This window comes from Microtus oregoni, unplaced genomic scaffold, assembly GCF_018167655.1.
Source record: "Microtus oregoni isolate MIOR12 unplaced genomic scaffold, Mior012 000015F_ref0000493, whole genome shotgun sequence".
Taxonomy (NCBI): Eukaryota; Metazoa; Chordata; class Mammalia; order Rodentia; family Cricetidae; genus Microtus; species Microtus oregoni.
Genome location: NW_024543074.1, coordinates 29156427 through 29177797, shown reverse-complemented (window position 1 = coordinate 29177797; position 21371 = coordinate 29156427). Strand labels below are relative to the sequence as shown.

The 21371-nt window shown below is 46.6% G+C and overlaps 2 protein-coding genes across 3 annotated transcripts; one reads left to right on the top strand and one right to left on the bottom strand.

Moving 5' to 3' along the window:
* Positions 1-15539: 15539 nt before the first annotated feature.
* LOC121456554 (cytochrome b5 domain-containing protein 1) lies at positions 15540-19813 on the bottom strand. Its single transcript, XM_041664814.1, has 4 exons — positions 19443-19813; positions 19281-19357; positions 18920-19138; positions 15540-18253 (listed from the first exon to the last, which is right to left on the bottom strand). Exons 1-4 carry the CDS (start codon positions 19600-19602, stop codon positions 18023-18025), a joined length of 687 nt encoding a protein of 228 aa, XP_041520748.1. The 5' UTR covers positions 19603-19813; the 3' UTR covers positions 15540-18022.
* Naa38 (N-alpha-acetyltransferase 38, NatC auxiliary subunit) lies at positions 19811-20955 on the top strand. Of its 2 annotated transcripts, none has more exons than XM_041664818.1 (3): positions 19811-19965; positions 20467-20650; positions 20798-20955. In XM_041664818.1, exons 1-3 carry the CDS (start codon positions 19948-19950, stop codon positions 20908-20910), a joined length of 315 nt encoding a protein of 104 aa, XP_041520752.1. In that variant the 5' UTR covers positions 19811-19947; the 3' UTR covers positions 20911-20955. The 2 variants fall into 2 exon arrangements, with proteins under 2 accessions (XP_041520752.1, XP_041520751.1); XM_041664817.1 differs by lacking the exon at positions 19811-19965 and adding an exon at positions 20032-20261.
* The last annotated feature ends 416 nt before the right edge of the window (positions 20956-21371 follow it).

The following is a 21371-nucleotide window of genomic DNA, read 5'->3' as shown; positions in this document are numbered from 1 at the left end:
AGACCAGGTTGGCCTCGAACTCACAGAGATCCGCCTGCCTCTGCCTGAGTGCTGGGATTAAAGGCATGGGCCACCACTTCCCGGAAATTTTTGCCTTTTTTAGGAAGACAAAATGTTGCTATGTAGCCCAGTCTGGCTTTGACTTGAAGATCTTCCTGAGCCTCCGAAGAGCATATCTGCGGGCACACACCCGCCATGCATGCCTAGGCCTCTACGGATTCTTTTAGAGGCCTGGGACTCTGGAACCTGTTGGGTTTATTGACTTAGGTCTGTCCAAGAAGTTTGCCTTCTTCCTTATCTAAAAAATTTGTTCTGTATTAAAACCTCTTCCCCCACCCCACCTCATACCCTTTCTTCTAGCTCCTTCCCATATGTCTTAGAGGCAGAGACTCAGGCAGTAACCCGTCTTTTGTTGAGACTCTGGTAAGGCTTCACACAATGCACTGTTCTTTCATTTTGCTTCTTAAATGGCATGTGTTCCTGAGCTAGCTTGGTCTAATCAGCAAGTCCCAGGTCCTTCTGAGAAACCCTACCTCAAAACACAAGGTGGACAGAAACCCTCAATCTCTGGCCTCCACATGCACCAGCACATGTGTGTGCATAATTTCACACAACAAATACAACAGTCATATAGTTATTATTTAAATTAGTAAATATTATTAAAATGAATATTTATCCATCATTCAACATATTAGTATAATATCACTGATATTGTTAAAACCTCATGTGAGGCGGGACAAATAGCTTGACAGTTAAGACCACTTACTGCTCTTGCAAAGGACCTGAATTCATTTTCCAGTATGTATATGGCAGCTCATAACTATGTGTAATTTCAGTTCTAGGAGATCCAGTGTCCTCTTGCCTCCCTGGTCTCTTCCATAGAAGTTGTACTCATACATGCATGCAGACACACAAACATACACATAAGTAAAAAAATAAGTAAAATTGAAAAGCCTCATGTGGTACTTAACTGTCTCTCCATCCCCATCCTTCACTGTCTCTCCATCCCCATCCTTAACTGTCACTACATCCCCATCCTTCACTGCTACCAAAATTTTGTGCTTAAAATTGTCTTGTTTTTGGGCTGGAGAGATGGCTCAGTGGTTAACAGCATTGGCTGTGCTTCCTGAGGCCCCAGATCTGATTCCCAGCACCCATATGGTAACTCACAACCATCTGTAACTCCAGTTTGAGGGGACCCAGCACCCTCTCTGGTCTTTGTGAATACCAGGCACAAATGTGGTACACAGACATACATTCAGACAAAACACCAAACAGATAAAATAATTTTTTAAATTAAAAATAATTTTTCTTTTCACATCTGTAACTTTTATAAAGCATTTATTTATTTAGCTTTATTTAGTGTGTGTGTGCACACATGTTCACGTGCATGCTCCCCTCATGCTCTAGCACATATGTAGAAGCCAGAAGACAACTTGCAAAATTCATTTCTTTCCTTCCACCATGAGTGGTCCTGGGATTGAACTTAGTTCATCAAGATTGGCAGCAAGCCCCTCTACCCACTGAGCCATCTCATAGTTCATTGTAATTTCTTAATTTAAAAAAATTTCTGATCTATAGAAAAATCTGAAAGAATACGGTATTCATGTACTCCTCACATAGACTTAACTGATCACTAATATTCTGTACATTGACAAAATGGGTGTGTGGCTAATTTTATGCCAGCTTGACACAGGCTAGAGTCATTTGGGAAAAGCAAACCTCAGCTGAGAAAACGCCCTCACTAGGCTGGCCTGTGGGCAAGGATGTGGTGTATTTTCTCAGTTAATGATTGATGCACAGACCCAGCTCAAGGTGGGCAGTGCCACCACTGTAAGAAAGCAGGGTGAACAAGGAAGGAGTAAGCTCCTGCCCTGTTTGGGTTCCTGCTGATGGCTCGTGATGGGCTGTGATGTGAACCTGGAAGATGGCAGATTTCCTGCCCAGGTTCTCAGGTATTTTTATCACAGCAGTAGAAAAATGGTGTGGAACCCTACTAACACAGTAGCAGATTCTTAGATCCAATCTTAAGTGTGCATGTTATATAATTCCAGCTATGTCGTAAAATATTACAAGGGGATAATTAAAGGGTTAATAATGATTTTCATAGAAATAACATTATTTTGTTTTCTGTATATTTATATTCCTCTCCCTAGAATTTGCTCTGGAGTACATATTCTGTGATGAAAAATAAGACTTAGTTGAGAGAGAGACAGAGACAGAGACAGAGACACTGACTGATTGACCTGTGGTCGTGAAGCTTGGTAGTCTCACATAGAGAATGACCTGGAAGGACTGGGACACAGCTCGGTGCTAGCACACTGGGTTCAGTACCGAGAGCAGATCACATAACTGAGAGAAGCTTTCATGTGCGTGCAGTGTTGGAAATTAAGCCCAGACCCTTCTGCATGCTAGCCAGTGGCTCTCCACTGAGCTACAACCCCATAGGAGGATCTAATTTTAGATCCAGGGTGCTTTCCAAATTCCCCAGTCTTGTATTAAAAGCCTGCATCCCTTGGGAGCTCCTGCAGCCTTGCTCAGATCTCTGACTTCTCTCCCCTTAAGGTTAGTTTCTGAGGGACCCAGAAGATGGCTCAGTGGGTACTTGCAGACATCCCTAAAGGCCTAGGCTGGATTCCCAGGATCCACACTGTAGACAAGAACCAACTCCTTCAGGTGTCCTCTGGTCTCCACATGTTCTCATGTACCCGCCCGCCGCTGTGCTGTGCCCGTGTTCTCATGTACCCACCCGCCACTGTGCTGTGCCCATGTTCTCATGTACCCACCCGCCGCTGTGCTGTGCCCGTGTTCTCATGTACCCACCCGCCACTGTGCTGTGCCCGTGTTCTCATGTACCCACCCGCCGCTGTGCTGTGCCCGTGTTCTCATGTACCCACCCGCCACTGTGCTGTGCCCGTGTTCTCATGTACCCACCCGCCACTGTGCTGTGCCCGTGTTCTCATGTACCCGCCCGCCGCTGTGCTGTGCCCGTGTTCTCATGTACCCACCCGCCACTGTGCTGTGCCCGTGTTCTCATGTACCCGCCTGCCACTGTACTTGTAAATCCTTTTTTAACTCCTGATTTTCTCCTAACTCGCTCCACTTTCACTTTACCTCGTTCATCTGGCTTGAATTCCCACAGTAATTCATCTCAGTCAGTCTTTACCACTGCCAGTGTGCCAACACTTATTCACCTTCCTGCAAGCCACTATCCTTGGTCACTGTTTACCACCAAGGTGCAAAGTGCTGCAGTCCACGTGACTGTCAGACTAAGTCCGTCCTTGGGAATGTTTTCCAGATCAGTTTCCTTTTTGAGTCAGCTTCTCTATAGTGGCTTTCTGGGGTTTGTTTGTTTTTAATGCTTTAATTTTAGTAATGTGTATGTCTTTGTGCACATTAGTGCAAGGGCCTGCAGAGACCAGAGGCATTGTGTCCTCTGGAGCTGCGTTGAGGTGATTGTGGGCCACCAGTGTGGTGCTGGGAACTGAACTGAGTCCTCTCCAACAGCAGTAAGTGCTATTTATCACTCAGCCACAATAAAACCATCCTCAAACCCATTCTTTAGAGTGAGTCTGTCCACTTGCAGAGTACAGAATGAAGGAGATCGGACAGGAAGAAAGAGAAAGACAGACCCCGGCAGAGTGGTGCACACCTGGGATCCTGTACTTGGGAAGTGAGAGCAGGAAGAGCAGGAATGAAAGGCCATCCAGAGCTCTCCAGAAAACTGAGACCAGCCTGGGGCTATGTAGACCCTGCCTTAAAAAAAGAAGAGGGGGAAGAGGAGAGAAGGACAAATAGGGATGGAGTTAAATTTGAAGAATTAGAGCCTGTTTTCAGGAGACTAATGAGAGGTTTCAGTCTAAACTGTAGAACAAGACGGTTTCAAAGAGTAGGTTTGGCATTAGCGTTTCAAAGGAGCTCTCTTCCTATTGAACTGCTGTTATCAATACGTTAAAGTGTTTAAGCCAGGCATGATGGCACACACCTTTAATTCTAGTACTCAGAAGGCAAGGTAGACAGAGAGTTTGAGGCCAGCCTGGTCTGCATGGCCACCTGCAGGCCAGCCAAGGCTACATAGTGAGATTCTATCTTTTAAAAAAAAGTTTAGAGAATGGAGAGATGGCTCAGGGGTTGAAAGCTGTCCTCCCAGAAGATTTGATTCAATTCCAGGAACCCACTTTGTAACTTCATTCCCAGGGGACCCACACCCTCTTCCAGCCTTCATGGGCACTGCACAGGCATACATGCAGGCAAAACACTCATATACCTAAGTAAGTACAATCAAAAAATAGTTTTAAATGAATAAGAATGAGATACAACAAATATTTTTCTGACCTTGAGTATGAAAAGGCCTTAAGCTACAATGAGCAAAGCCATAAAGGAAAATCCTTATACATTTAACTTAATAAATTAAAATTTACAGCTGGGTGGAGATGACACATACCTTTAATCCCAGCACTCAGGAGGCAAAGGCAGACAGATCTCTGAGTTCGAGGCCAGCCTGGCCTGCAGAGTGAGTTCCAGAACAGCCAGAGCTACACAGAGAAAGCCTGTCTCGGGGTTGAGGGGAGAAGAAGAAAAGAGACTTTGCCCAGGAAATGATGGAATTAAAAAAATTGTTGGAAGGGACAGAGAAGCACCGTAGTAGCAACTTTTAGAATAAGTAGCATGTTGCAGGGTTGGCCCAGCAGAGCTCTTCCTGTCTCTACAGTACCAGGAAGCTGTGGGTCAGCAGCTGGTTCCACAGTCCCACAGTGTGAAGTGACAGGATTCGGTAGAAAGGACACTTATCGGAGAGGAGTGGGCTGATGTCCACTTGTGTAGAGGTGGGGATCACTGAGCCTAGGGTGTTCCAAACTTGGAAAGTTCAAGTGAGCCCCCTGCCTCAGCTTCCTAAGTGGCTGGGAACTGTAGGTGTACACCACCATCCTGGCTGTAATTTTTTTTCCTTTCCTTGTATCTTTCTTTCTTGCTTTCCTTCCTTTAGTCCTTCCATTTTCAAGATAGGATCTCACTCTTGTAAATCCTGATTGGCCAACATTGAACTCACAGAGATCCATCTGCCTCTGCCTCCATTCAACTCAGTGCCCAGATATTGCCTTGATTAAATAAAGACCAGCGGCCAGCATTGGGATATCACAAAAGAAGGTTAAGACACAATCATTATGACCCATTCAGCAGAAGGAGAAAACCAATGCCCTACAAATACATGCTGTGGCAACGCTCCCTCCACACAAATAAAAAAAATGAAATGTGGGGCTGGAGAGATGGCTCAGTGGTTAAGAGCATTGCCTGCTCTTCCAAAGGTCCTGAGTTCAATTCCCAGCAACCACATGGTGGCTCACAACGATCTGGAATGAGGTCTGGTGCCCTCTTCTGGCCTGCAGACATACACACAGAAAGAATATTGTATACATAATAAATATTTTTAAAAAAAACTAGACAGTTGTTTAAAAAAAAATGAAATGTAGTTAAACTTAAAGACCTCATAGGAATCCATAACAACAGTATGCTCTCTAGTGAAGCGAGATGAGTTACACATTGTGTCCAGGCTCTTCCCTAAGTCTTAGGGTGTACCTCAAGCCTTCCAAATAGCCTTACACAGCAGTAACCCTCACAGTCTCCATTTTACAGAAAAGGAAACTGAGGTAAAGGGAAGTTAAATAGCCTGTCCAAGACCAGAGCTGTTTAGAGGTAAAACAGGCTTTTCACTAGACAGACTCAAGGACTTCCTCACGACCTGCATTGCCTGACGACTGGCATAGAAACCAATTAGCCCTATATAAAATTGGGCTGTATTTTATGTACAAATAATTTATTAATAAAATATTTTATTATACAGATTAAGCATCTCTAATATGATAATTAAAATGTTTCAGAGTCTAAGACTTGAATATTAACATAATTACCTCAAATTAAGATGAGACCTTTGAATTGGGGGGTCTTAGCAAAAATGTTGACATGATAAGAATGTTGCATTAAATTACCTTCAGGCTATTCTGTAAGAAATATGAAACATAAGTGTCTTTTGGGCTTGGATAATCCCATATCCAAGATCTTTCATAACGTATATGCAGAAATTCCACAATCCAAAAACACTCCTAATCTCTCAGCTTTCCCCCAGGCTTGCTGTTGCCTGGCCATCTAGAAATGCCTTGCTCCTGCTGTCAAGTCGCTCTGTCCCAGCAGAGTTACCTGGCGCCTTTCCCAGCGGGTCAGCTACCCGCACTGCAGGCTCTGATGTGTCCTAACACTTGTTAATGCCAGCTGGCTTCCTCCTGCCTCTGCACTTGCTCCTAGCCCTTTTTACTATCTGTGTAGGAGAGGCAAGTTAATATTTTTAAGATTCCACATTCAAAAACTGTATAACCCCCATATCCATCCCAGAACCAAATATGAAGTTACCCTGTATTCGAGAGGAGAGGAGAGAGTTTGAGATCTGCCACTCACTAACTTTGCCCCACCCCACACAGGCTCCTTAGTCCTCCAGTGTCAGCCCTTCCGCCTGCAAGCCAGCCTGCCTCACCTGTAACCAGGACTCCGTCAGCTGACTTAGTAAAGCGCTGCCTGCAGGACTGGGCGCTCAGTAATTGCTGGTTGTTCTAGATAATCAAGTTCACTAGGAAGACAATGTCTACTTCAGAGGGGTTCCTTTTAGAGGTTCCAAGGTGGTTATAAAAGCACCCTAAACCTCAGGTGCAAGAGGTGAACAGTTATTGTTGTTCCCAGGAATTGGTGTTTCCTCGCTTTGCTTCATTTTGCATAAAACTCAACTCTGACAGGACATGAAACATCCACATTTAACTTGACTCAATTCTCAGAGAGACACAAATACTATTCAGTTGGAAATAGAAAGTTAGTTACAGATACAGATACAGTTACCTAATCATCGCCAAATCTCAGGAATTTCCAAGGGCCACCTTTGTTACAAAAGAATGGCTGCATAAAGAACTACAAAGAAAATGAAATTGCCAGAGTGTTTTTAAGGCCCTTTGGAATGATGGGCGTTTCTCCATAATGTGTTTGCTCTCAGCTGCATATAAGGACCCATGCTTAGGTTATGCTTATAGTCCTTGCTGTCACTGTCTGTTGTCCCTTCCTTGTGGCTGAAGAAAGGGCATCTAAGGAAAGTATTCTGCAAATAGATAGCAAAACATCTTCCCTTCTGAGAAGTAGCTGGATGTTTTCGGACAGCCCACGCTTTCCCTGTGCAGCTCCAGCCTAGCTCCTGTGACAGACGCTGTGGCTGTGCTGCTTGCTAAGGCCACAGATACTTAAGTCAGCTTCTTAGTCCTGGACCTCTGCCCAACTTCTCACACTTTGCCACTCCCGCCTCAAGTGCACCATCTGCGGTGTCCATGGTACCATCACCTAGCTCTTTCTCACCTCTGTCTCTTCTGTGCAAGTCTCCTCCCGCTCCCCGCTTAGCACTGATCCTACCAGATCAGATCTCTGCGCTGATCTCTTTACTCACCAGGTGACCTCATCCTGAGCTTGGCTACAGCCACTGCTGGCCAGGAATTCCTGGCTGAACTGACCCAGAGCTCCAGTCCTACATATTTTCATGACACAGATGCTAGCTAGCTCTCTTCTTCCAGCCCTCCTCTCCTTGCCATCGGATTCACGAGCCTCTCGGGCCACACAGACTCGGGTGTCACTCCTGACTCCTCTCTGTTCCTCTGATGTCTGCCAGGCATATTGCTCTACCTTTAGCCCTCCCCTGGTCTCCACAGACCTAGTCCTGGCTGCCTTCATTTCTTTCTCAGTTGTTTCAGACTCCCACTCTCCCCTATTCCCTTTACTCTATTCTGTTCTCTCAAGCCATCTTTTAAAAATGCTTATCTGGCCATATTTGGTGTTGTACAACCTTCAATCCCAGCAATGGGGAAGCAACCAGTCCAGTTGAGTTTGAGGCCAGCCTGCTATACATACAGAGTTCCAGGCCAGCCAGGTCTATAGAGAGTTTCTCAAAAACAAACAAACAAAAACCTCCCCCCAAAAATCAATGTGGGGCCTGCAAATGGCTTAGAAGTAAAGCTGTATGCTACACAAGCTGGACATCTGAGTTTGATTCCTGGGACCCACTGGGTAGAAAGAGAAAATCCACAGTGGAAGGAAAGAATAGACTCCTGTAAGTTGTGTGTGTGAGGACAAGCATGCACACACACACACACACACACACACACACACACACACAAACACATACAAAATGAGTAAAAAAAAATAAATGTAAAAAATAATTTTAATGAAAATCTGAAAATGCCCTCTGAATTGTACCCTTTAAAGGCGCAGATTTTATTATTCATACGTTTCATATCAGTTCTTTATAAAAGCAACATAGAGCTGGGGCAGTGATGGCTCATGCACGCCTTTAATGCCAGCACTCGGTAGGCAGAGGTAGGTGGATCTCTGTAAGTTTGAGGCCAGCCTGGTCTACAAAGTGAGTTCTAAGACAGCCGGGACTACACAGAGAAACCCTGTCTCCAAAATAATAATAATAATAAAATAATAATAATAAATTATTTAGAAGCAAATAGAACCGTAGCCTGATTTGGGAAGGCTCCTATGACCAGCCTGCCTTCTCTTTGCCCTGCTCTGCTGCCCACACTCTCACCTCCAGAGTCTGTACTCTCCCCCACCTGCCCGCCCGCTTCCCCTCTCCCTAGTCTTACACCTAGGCCAACACCTCTTTGTCCTTCAGGCCTCAGCTTGGGATGACATTTTTCCAGAAAGCCTTCCCTGGTCCCCACAGAAGGTGACTTACCAGTATTGTTGCCCTATGTCGGTTCCTATCTCACTCATGTAGCATTGATCTCATATCTGTTCATTCTTGCAGATTTTTGTTGATGGCTGCTCTGGGCTAGGTGCTGAGTGTTGAGTGGCAAGTGAGAAATATTTTCATAAGCTGTAAGAAGGGAGAAAGGTGGACAGGAAACTATACTATGAAGGGGCTGATGATGTAGTTCAATGATAGAGTGCTTACCTAGCATGGGTAGTAAAAGCCCTGAGTTCAAATCCCAAGCACTGCATTAAAACCTGGTATAATAGTGCATACTTGTAGCCCAGCACTGGGGCGGTAGAGACAAGGAACAGACGTTCACGGTCCAGGCCTTATGGTGATGGCTCACAGGCAAGTGTTTGCTAAGCAGCCTGCTGGCCTAGATTCAGTCTCCAGAATTCATGAGAAGAATTCTCTGATCAGAGATCCACCTGCCTTTGCCTCCCAAGTGATGGGATTAAAGGCATGTACCCCCATTGCCTGACTGTACTTTTCCAAAAACATAGTAATTGTGGTGGTTTGAGTGAAAATGGCCTACATAAGCCCATAGGGAGTTGTGCTGTTAGGAAGTGTAGCCTTGTAGAAGTAAGTGTGGCTTTGTTGAAGTTTGTCACTGTGGGGTGGGCTTGAGGTTTCAGAAGCTCAACGCAGGCCCAGTGTCACTCTCTTCCTGCTGCCTGTGGATACAGATGCAGAACTCTCGGCTACCTCTCCAGCACCATGTCTGCCTGCATGCTGCCATGCACCCTGACAATAATGGACTAAACCTCTCGACTGTAAGCCAGCCCTCAATTAAGTATTTTCCTTGCTGTGGGTGCTGGAGAGATGGCTCAGCGATTAAGAGCACTGGCTGCTCTTCCATGTCACATGGCAGCTCACAACTGTCTGTAACTCCAGTTCCAGGGGATCTGGCCCTCATACCAATGCACATAAAATAAAATTTAAGCAAAGAAAAGGAAGAATTGCGGTGGTCATGGTGTCTCTTCACAGCAGTAGAAACTCGAGGACCCCCACATGTTCTTCTGGTCATTGATTTTAGTTCTTGAGATGGTCTCATATAACTCAGGGCTACTTTGTACTCACTAGCTGTGCTTAGCCTTGGCTTCCTTATCGTCTTGACTCTACTTCCCAAGTTCCAAGCTAGATCTGTGCCTCATGCCACATATTCTTACAATGTCATACAGACGCTCCTCTCACTGCAAGATAAGGTCCTCTTCCCTCCCCTTGAATCTGAATCTGAAGGAATAAGATCCATCTTCACTCTGGTTCTTTGGAGGCTCACCCCCTTGGATCCCAGCGCTGACACAGTGAGGAAGCCTCCCCACTAGGCTTATGTGGAGAAGCATATGAGGAAGAAAGAAATCCTGAGGGGTTGGAATGCAGCTTGGTGGAAGATAAATTGCCTGGAATGTTGGAGGCCACAGCACTGAATAAAAAATTAAGAAAATGGATCCTCCAGTTTCTAAAAATCCACCAAGTTCATACATTATGATATAGAAATGTGATATCCTACTTAATTCTGCCTGAATTGCAGACCTATTAGCAAAGTAAGTGACGGAGGTTGGTAAGGTGCTCCAGATAGGGACGGTTTGCTAAAGCAGCAGGTCAGTGTTTGCCGTGCAGTGGGTTGGTACCACTCAGTGTCTAGGGATGGACTCCAAACTGCTTTGGTTCAGTGCCCAACCAGCTCTGCCAGTCGTGAGTTGTATGGCCTTTGAAAAGTTACTACATCTCAGTGCTTCAACGGCATGCCATCAGTATGGATCAAAAAAATTGGAAGGTGTAATGGCACACAGCTTACCACAGAGTTCCAAGCCAGCCAGGGCTACACAGTGAGATTCTGTTTCAAAAAACAAGTGGAATTTATTTTTAAATTTACTGAAAGCATAATGTTATTAATGTAGAGATAAATTCATAAGTGAATTTGTTCTCATGTATGTGTACATGTATGTATATATAACTTTAGTTCTGTCTCAAATGATTGTGCTGGGCGCAGTGTCTCACACCTTAATTCTAGCCCTGAGGTGTGGGGGTGGAAGCCAAAGGATCAGGGGTTCAAGCCCTGCTTCAGTTGCACAATAAGTTCTGGGCCACCTGGGCTACATAAAACTCTAGCTCAAAAAACCAAAACTATCCAGTGATGTTTTGGGGCTGGTGAGATGGCTCACCAGGTAAAGGCGCATGCTGCCAAGTCTGAGGATCTGCCATGATCCCCAGGACCCACATGCAGGTTGACCTCTGTCCTGCACATATGTGTTGTTACATGTACAAACCCATATCTATACCGAGGCATTTCACAGATAAAAATGTAATACAACTTTCAAAAGACAAATGATCTTTTCTTACATATTTACCCCACAAGAGTGTAAGCTCAAATAAAGTGAAATATTTTCCTACCCATTGCTATGACCCTGGAACCAGACATAGAGTGCAAGTTAATTTTGTTAACAAAGGGATGAATAGTACAATCTACAATGTTGGTAAATGGAAGATTTCATTGGTTCCTCTATAGTATCTGTTCTTTTGTTTGGGTTTTGTAAAATACTGTCCCAAATTCTTGGCACCTATGTAATGTAATTCATTTCCCATAAATAAAACCTAGTCTGATGGCTGGGCTAGATGGCTCATGACGTTGTTGTTGTGATTGTTGTTGTTTTGTTTTTTGTTTTTTGAGACAGGGTTTCTCTGTGTAACAGCCCTCGTTTTCCCAGAACTAGCTCTGTAGACCAGGCTGGCCTAGAACTCATAGAGATTCAACTACCTCTGCCTCCCCGAGTGCTGGGATTAAAGGCGTGCGCCACCATAGGCCAGCTGCATGCATGATAGCTCATGACTTTAATTCCAATATCCAGGAAGCACAGTTGAGAGAGGGCCTTTATGAGCCAAGACCAGCCTAGTATACATAGAGAGTTCCAAGCCAGCCAGAGCTACACAGTGAGAGCCTGTCTCAAAAACAAAGGAGAAAAACAAAACAATAACAACAAAACTGCAAACTAAAGGTCTGCTAAAAATGTTGACATTTTTGCCTTCCTGTAGGCACTGCCCTTCCTCCTGTCCCCACTGCCTGGAATGCAGGTTAGGAAGCTGATGAGCGTGAGGGTTACAAGGGAAAGGACACTTCTGTGATTCTGATATCTAGTGGAGTCGTTTCACTAACTGCAGACATCTGCTTATGTGGATAAAATGAAATCTTTGTAGTTAGTTTTGTTACATGCAGCCAAGTACTGTGGTTATTAGGAATACTATTTCCCCTTTTGACTGGCATCTTCTGTACGGCTCAGTAGAAGGGTCAGGACAGTCTGTCAGTGTGCGTGTCCCTTACCACACAGATCTCAGTGGCAGAGATTAGGTAGAAAGGGACACTTGACTCGGGTTCACATACTCTTAAAAGTGGGAGTTATGTGTAACTTCATTCTTTATAAATGTTTTCTATTTTCTTTCATTTTATATGTATGAGTGTTTTTCCTGCATGTATGTATGTGCACCACCTGTGTGCCTACCTAGTACCTCAAAGGCCAGGAGAGAGCATCCAGTCTCTGGGAGTTCTGGATTGTTGTGAACTACTGTGTGGGTACTGGGAATTGAACCTGAGTTTACTGCAAGAGCAATAAATCCTCTAAACTGCTGAGCCATCTCTTCACCCTCATACTATTCATTCTTGAAATAAGCATTTATGTGTTAAAATTTTATCAGTCATTGTATGGTTACTGAGGATAGAGGGATGATTTAGGTGACAGCGGAGTTCCCATGAAACAATGGCTCTCAGAGGGCACTAGAGGGCGCTGCTCTGGGTAAGGAAGAGGCCTGATTCTAGCTGACTTAACATCCTGTTCCTCATCTGCCTGCTTTATCCCAATCCTGCTCTCATGGTCTCCCTCACTTACTCACATGTCAGCTTGTTTGTTTAACACCGGAGTTTCCATCTCCAAGACAAGGACCGTTGGATCATTTAGGCTCCAAACACTGCTTTCTCGCCCTCATCATGAGCTCCTGTTGACCTGTCATAAAGTGGCTGCTCTCTTAGTAACAGCACAACTTTGTGCACTCTGCAGAGTCAGCTCTAGAGCTAGAAGCATCAACCTTACCCAGATGGTAAGATGGGGCTGCATAGTCTCCAGCATAAAAGAGCTACAAAAACTCTAGGATATCAGTGAAATACCTGAGACCAGTCATTAACTCCAAAGATTAACACTGAAATCTCTGCCATGGGAACATAGTAGATGTGATATGGGTTGACGTAGATCATTAAGACTGACGTCAGGCTGCCAGTTTGTTAGTTACATTTGAGACTTGTTATTTGTGTATGAGTGTAGTTCTTATTATAGGCAGGGGTTTAGGCTCTCTGGGAATCTGACCGAAATTACACATACACACGTATTTAGAAAGTTTCAAGAGGTCCAGGTGACTTGTCACGAGGTAGAACCCTGCTATACAATAGTTGATATCTTACCTACAAGGAATATATGCTTGTTATCCCCAGTGAAGTTCATGACACCCAGTTCGTAGAAAACTCCCAGGTGAGTCCTTTGAAGCTGCTGTAGTTTCCTGAGGTCAGCCACTCTTCATATTCTGTCTTTCACCCCCACCTCCTTCCACACACACAAAATCAGTCACCACAAAAGGGCTTGTACCCTACACCTGTGTTCTGTTTGCTTTCTAGATCTTAGCTTGAGGCATTAGTCACATGTGCCTCATGTCAAATATCTTGTTCTCCTAGAACAAGAAAGCAGGTACTGGAAAGCCTCTAACAAAATGAGTAACAAGTATTAATAAGTGAATACAGCTCACTTGTCTACCTTATCCCGGCTGCCACGTTAATGGTCTTCCCTCACTTTGCACCATCGTTTCTAGGGTACCTCTAGTGCCACAGAAACGCCTAGCTGGGTGTTCTGGCTGTCTTGTTTTTGTCATCTTGACACAAGCTAGAATTACTGAGGGAGAGGAGCCTGAGTTTAGAGAATGCCATAGGCAAGTCCGTAGGACATTTTGTAATGAATAATTGATGTTGGAGGCCCCAGTTCACTGGGAGTGGGACCTGGGACAGTGGTCCTGAGTAGTATAAAAAAGCTGGCTTGCCGGGCGGTGGTGGCGCACGCCTTTAATCCCAGCACTCGGGAGGCAGAGGCAGGCAGATCTCTGTGAGTTCGAGACCAGCCTGGTCTACAGAACTAGTTCCAGGACAGGCTCCAAAGCCACAGAGAAACCCTGTCTCGAAAAACCAAAAAAAAAAAAAAGCTGGCTTGCAGGTGGTAGAGGTGCACGCCTTTAATCCCAACATTTGGGAGGCAGAAGCAGGCAGATCTCGTGAGTTTGAGGCCAGCTTGGTTTACAAAGCGAGTTCCAGGACAACTGGAGCTACAGAGAAACCTTGTCGTGCAGAAAAAAAAAAAAAAAAAAAAAAGGCTAACAAGCCATGAGGAAAACGCCAGTAAGCAGCACTCCTCCACGGCCTCAGCTTTAGTTCCCACCTCCACCCCCAGTTTCTAGCCCTGAGTTCCTGCCCTGGCTTCCCTTCATGATGGACTCCAGCTGTCAGCTGAAATACGCCCTTTCCTCCCCAGGCTGCCTGTGGTCAGTGTTTTTCACAGCAGTAGAGACCTAAGACACTGGGCACACTGGTACACTCCTGCAATCCCAGCACTCAGGAGGCTGAGACAGAAGGGTTGGGAGTTTGATGCCAGCCTGGATTGCATAGTGAGACAATCCCAAAGGCTGCCTACTCAGTACTTCAGCCCAGCCCAGTGTCTCATGGAGGTCACTTTACCCTCCACTGGCAGGGGAGTCCACTTCCTCTCTATTCTCCTCCCCCGTGAGGGTTAAAGGGGACTAGATCTAGCTACATCACAAAACAGGATGTGACCTTCTCCTACACCACCCACCCCGACAAATGCTGCACCACCGAACTACATCCCAAGCCCTACACACACCGACTCAAGTCCACTGCTCATCTCATCCCATAAACGACCTTTGGAGATCTCTGTGTGTGCCTACACCTCATGTGTGCAGGGCTGAAGCAGACATATGTCAGATCCCTAGATCTAGACACCGGAGTGACAGGTGGTTGTTAGCCGCCAGGTGGGTGCTAGGAATGGAATCCTGGTCCTCTAGAAGAGCAGTCAGTGTTCTTAACCACTGAGTCATCTGCCCCATTAGTGACTCCTTTTACTTTTATTATTTGTTTTTTCAAGATAGGTTATTTTTCTACAAAACCACCCTAGCTGTCCAGAAACTCACTGTAGACCAGGCTGGCCTCGAAATCACATAAATAAATCTACCTCTGCCTCCCAAGTGCTGGGATTAAAGGTGTGTGCCACCACTACCTGTCGTATTTTTATTTTATTTTTTTGCGGCAGGGTTTTTCTGTGTAACAGCCCTTGGCTGTCCTGGAATTCGCTCTGTAGACCAGGCTGGCCTCGAACTCCCAGAGATCTGTATGCTCTGCCTCTCAGTGATGGGATTAAAGGTGCATGGTAATGGTACCACAGTCCTGACTCAATACTAACTTCTTTGAAGTTGGGTTTTACAGCGCCTCTCTCCTTCCCTGACTCCTTAGTCATTAGAGCCACCTGGTGGCCATAGGGGAAATCACAGGTGGACTAACCCCAACTATCTCCCCTGCCAAAGTCTGCAGTCATTTTGAGTCTGGTGAAAGGGTGGAGACTGAAGCACAGGGCCGGCATCCTACTATCTTAGTCCTACTTTGCCTTCAGGACCAATGTCACACCACTAGTTATTACAGACAGATGAATTCCTTCAGATCTGAGCTCATCTGGTCACATTTATTGAGCAGCAGCTTATGTGCTCAGTAGTGAGAATACAGCAGTGAATGGGGTTTCTGCCAGTCATTTGCATCCATTCTACATCGTTTCATAGCGGTAATAAGAACACTGAAAAATGCATAGTGCTAAGAAAACAACTCGCGAGGGGTGGGATCAAAAAGCAAAGGGAAGGAATGTTTAGGATAATCAAGGTGGAAAGCAGAGGCGTGCAGTGGTGAACTGACAACAATTTGTGTTGACCGCTGCAAGAAGAGACTTCATAATCAGGCCACCCAGGGTGTGCAGAACATGGGACAAAGGGCTGCTAGGATGACATGTGCAAGGCAGGCCTGATTTATGCAAGGCTTCTTGAATTTAGAGCTTTATTCCAAACGTGTGAGAACCACCCTGAAGATCTGAGGCAGAAAGTCAGATGTTTATGTTTGTTAAGGCCGAGGCGGCAATGGAAAGCTAGAAGTTCCCTAGCAGTTGAGACAAATAAAGATGGTTATTAGACAAAAGAACAGATTCCAAAGATTTTAGGGACAGAATTGATGAGAGCTTGAACATACAGGGAAAGGAGCATATTTCTAACAAGTTCTGAAGTAGGCAGGTGGCTAGAACGTGAGAGCCCATCCCAGGTAAAAGTAGGAGCAGGATGCTCTGGAAGAAACAAGTTTGGGCAAAATGACTGCATCCTAGATGTGCATGCCCTGAGGATGCCATGGGTGGAGCGACATGGCTCTGGTTCTCCAATAGTTTAGGACTTAAAAGAACAAACAAGAATACACAAATATCAGTTCAGAGCTGACTAGACATTGTAACTGATTGATCCAAACAGAGTATGGATTTTTAGATTGCAGGGGACTATGTGAAAGTCCTCAGCATCAGTGGATTCAGAAACCACTGAAATCAACAGGGTTGGTCCCACCATGTTCATGCTTCCCACAGTCACCCTCTCAGAAAACACTGCACCCACCCAGGGTCTCATGAAGGTCACATCACCCTCCACTGGAACCGGAGACCGAGCCTGGGAAGAGGCAGTCTCCTTGACTCACTTTTGCTCACTGCTGTGGGGAAGTCCATTCATCTCTTATTCTTTTTGCTTGTTTTTGTTTTTTTTTTGTTGTTGTTGTTGTTTGGAAACGATTTTACTGTGTAACAGCTCTGGCTGTCCTAGAACTAACTCTGTAGACCAGGCTGGCCTTGAACTCATAGAGATCTGCCTACCTCTGCCTCCCCAGTGCTAGGATTAAAGCCACCGTGCCTGGTTCAATTTATCAGTTATTCCTAATTCCCCTCACCTGCTATGGATAAAGGGAACCAAATCTAGCCAGTCACCAGGAGAGTTGTCTGCCTCCCTTAGCTCTCATCTCTCTGATCCCATCAAGCCCCCTCATCGTCTTACAAAGTCAACCTTCTCTTCCTTGCCTTCTGTTAATGTGAAAGGGGAAACATGCTCCCTTTTGGACCCCTCACTACAGTGTTCTGATTTACGGGCCGTTCCTCCATTCTGGTTTCTCCTGGAGTCAGTAAAGATCTATCTTGTTGCCCCGGACAGTCAGAAAGTGCTATAATATTAACAAAGAAGCAGCCTCAGTAGCTAATGCTTGGCTGAAATTCAGCCTCCCTGCCTCTATCCCTAGAGTGCTCTGCTAGTCAACTCCCTTCAAACAGAGTTAATGCTGACTACACAATAGGCTACATTTCCCCATTGTGCAACAATCACAGGACAAGCTGACATTTCAAACACATGGGTTGAGAGCAGCCATTAGAAATGTTAGCATTGAGTGAGGCTACTGAGAATATCCCTTTACACGGAAAAGAGCCTGGATTCGCATTGTGGCTCTTCGGTTACTAATGTGGTTCTGTGCTCCTGAACCTTCTAAACTAAGGACATAGCATTACCAGTATTCACCTTCTAGGATAGCTGTATTAAAAAGCATAAAACTCTCAGCATAATTTCTATCCTGAATGAACTGACAGCCATTCACTTTTCCTGTGCTGTCAACTGCTAACCACCTTTAGAAAGAGAATCAACCACACCAACCACAGTTGGTGATAGGAATTTCTGGATCCTGCCTTTGTAAATCCCATCTTCCAGCAAACATCTCGTTCTCATCTTTGCCAAAAAAAAAAAAAAAAAATCTTCCATCCTTTCATGCCCGTGTGTTTTCTCTTACTATCAGAGTTCTGCCTGAGCTCCACCTCCTCTGCACATTCCAAACTGAGAGACTGTGGCTCTCTTCCTATCATTTCTAAGGATTAATTCTCCTCTAGTATTCCTCCCACCAATATTCTCTGAGCAAATCATAGAGGAGCTAGGGATAAGGGCTCTTACACTTCAGAAAGAACCACAGGCCAGTTCCCAGGGGGCAACAGAGGTCTAGGCCCAGGCCTCACAGACCCAAACCTCTTTTTCTCAAGGCACAGAAAGAGGCAAACTCAAACATGTCTTGAGTTCCATGCACACACATGTCCTTTCCTACAGCTCTGTGAGGTCATCGTTGAAGTAGAGCAGTATTGCAGGTGTGTGAAGTGTGCCATCCATGTTAAGAGAGTCAAACTCGTCGTCTTCATCCCGGATCCCATTCTCTTCCAGGGTATGATCCATGTTCAGATTCTTCCCATTATATTTCCATGTGTAGCTGGCGGCATGTGCATTATAGGGGAGATAGCGGTGGAGGATTTCCCACATTGATTCCAGAGCCCCCACCTAGAGAACACACAAGTATTCACCTCTACAATTCTGTATGGTACATAACACATACTCTCCAAAGGCCAGGAGAAGGGCCTTTATGCCTAGCTCCTTTAGGATTTGCTCTAAGGAAACTAGAGAGAATACCAGAAGAGAATCGGTCCCCCAAAATGAGATAGCTTGGATCAGAGTGCCTCCATTAGCAGATAGCACCCTTCAGACACCCCATAGTCCCAGAGAATCAAAGTTGAAGCTCCAGCATACAACCAAGACACCAGAGTCCTATCACTTCTAACAAATGACTCAATAGAGTCAAAGCCAGTGTCCCTCACTGGCGACTGAGTAGACTAAAAGTCCAACTGCTGTCTGTAACAGCACACCTGCCCTTCGAAAGACCACCAGCACTGCTGTCTGTAACAGCATACCTGCCCTAAGAAGGACCACCATCACTGCTGTCTGTAACAGCACACCTGCCCTTCGAAGGACCACCATCACTAAGATGCTGGCCTAGACCTATGAAGGAGACTGTGGTAGCTGTAATCCAAACATACTCCTAGAATTGCCAACCCTGGGAAGCTGGGTCATTTGCTTTCCTCTGTCATGGTACTGTGAAAGGAAGAAAACACAGCTTCCAGAAATGATTTCTGGTTCCCACTTAGCCTGTCCCCAGGCACCAGGTCTCACCTGCAGTGTGTGCTCCTGCGACGTAAGAGTGTTGATGATACGGATGTTCCGGGTCTTGGCAGACAGCCGCCCGACCTGGTAATTCGACCCCTTCCACCAGGGCTTCCCGAAATCATTAGCCCAGTCTGAACGAGGCAAAGGAGGTGGGACGTGCACGAAACGACCCCGCGGGGTGCGGTATCTCAAGCAACCAGTCAGCGGATCTATGTGCTTGCGAATCTTTAAAAAGCGAAGAGTTTAGAGAGGAGGATAGGAGCAGTCACTATGTCGGGTTCTGGTTATTCCCGCCGTCTCTCTCCTATCCCCCCTCCCCCGCTCTCCAGCGCCGCTTCCACCAACCCCACATTCCAACAGAACTTACGTCCCTGGTCTTCGGATCAAACCAGTGGCTAATGTCCTGGCCTGCAACTTCCAGGATGGGTTTCAGCAGTAGGTTCCCTGAAAAGGAACAGCGACCGTCAAAGGCCGGTCACCTAAGCGCCAAAACCTGCTCCCCAGTCCATCCCTCACGTGTACCCCTTACCTTTAAACTCCTGTGCAAGCGGCGTTAGATTGTACACATATCCCAGGTAAGACACCCACAGGTCTTCGGGCTGGTTGTGTTCCGCTACTTCCGAAGGCGTGAAGTACCGACGGTTAAAATAGTCAAAGTCTGGCCCGGCCACTAGGCCCCGGCGCGGCATGGCTCCTGTTCTATAAGGGGCAGCAGCTCTCTCTGACTACTTCCTCGCTCCTCAGCCGTCTTCCAACTATCAAGTTAGAGAGCTGCCTGGAGTGCGTTTGTCGCTAACATGGAAACCATTGTCCTTTTCCGGCCACCGTCCACTGAGGTTAAACCCTGCGTCAGCAGGGCGGGGTTTGGGCTGCCCGTGTTCACCGGAAACATTCTTGATCCGGCACCGAGCATGTTGTTGAGTTTCTTAGAGAACATGAAGATCCGATTGGTATCGGAGTCTAGGCTACATAAGTTACTTAGACGGTGCGGAGACCAGACTAGAGGCTTTTCAAATTTCAGACATTTCTAAAGGATGGTTAAGAAATTTCAGGTAACGTTCTCGCGATATTCTTGAAATAGCCTGGTAGGCGTCTATAAGCCCGGGCTGAAATAAACTCTCGCGAGATCTCTGGAGTGGCGGACCAGGAGACGGCGGAGGAGTTGTGATCTCACGAAAGGGAAGAGCTTGGGAGCACTCGCGAGATCTAAATCCCCGACCCAAAACGCTGTTAGGAAGTTTAAGGCCCAGAGGAGGTCCTAGGGCCAATGGCCGGAGCTGGGCCAACCATGCTGCTACGAGAGGAGAATGGCTGTTGCAGTCGGCGTCAGAGCAGCTCCAGCGCCGGGGTTAGCGTGGGCGTGGGTTCTGGAGGAGCAGTCGGGCCGCGACATCGGGCGGGGAAGGGAACGGGGTGGAAAGGACAGAAAAGAGAACTGCAGTTCCCAGCAGCCCACGCGGCACCACCTGAAGCCCGGGGGCTGCTGGGAGCTGTAGTTCTACGGGCGTGCAGCCGAGCGTACGCGCGTCTGAATTCGTGTCCTGCCCTAGCAGGACTCTGACGGGGAACAGGAGGACTCACCGGCTGCGCGTGCCCGTCAGCAACTAGAGGCATTGCTCAACAAGACCATGCGCATTCGTATGACAGATGGAAGGACACTAGTCGGCTGCTTCCTGTGCACTGATCGCGACTGTAATGTCATCCTGGGCTCTGCGCAGGAGTTCCTCAAGCCGTCTGGTCAGTGTCCAGGGAATACACACCTCCTCGGGAATGCGGCGTAAACTCACCGCAAGGCTTTCTTTTGCGGGCCTTACTGCACCCCTCGTATTCCGGGGCGAGATCGATGCTTGCCTGCCGTTCTGATGCTCTGACCTTTTTTTCCAGATTCATTTTCTGCGGGAGAACCCCGTGTGCTGGGTCTGGCCATGGTACCAGGACATCACATCGTTTCTATTGAAGTCCAAAGGGAGAGCCTGGCGGGGGCCCCGTATCTCTGACCACAATCGCACTTCTCTTTGAGACCATTAAACCCTATGACCAAAGTGGCCCGTGTCTGTGTGTAGGTCCGATGTCAGGGCAACGATAACCCTTAGAGGTTTATCTAAGTTCAGGGGCTTCCTCAACCCTCCCTCTCAACCTAATGCCCAGGGAGTACCAAGGGAGCTCAAGAGTTTTAAGGCAACAAGCCCTAGGGTGGGCCCCTCCATCTTCCCTCCCACGCGGCTGCTTCAGATTGTAGCAGGAGGGGGTGTCATCCTGCTCCGGAAGACCCATTGTTTCCCACCCCGGCCTGGCAACACTTAGTTCCTTTAAGCTGGGGTCAGAGAACGGGCTCGGGTCCCCAAGGAGAGCTGGGTAGGCAGCTGAAGCAAGGCCCCCCTCCGCGCTATTAATGGAGAAGTGGCTTTGGGGTCAGGGTCAGAACTCTGGGGTCTAACCAGGAAGAACGGACTAAGGC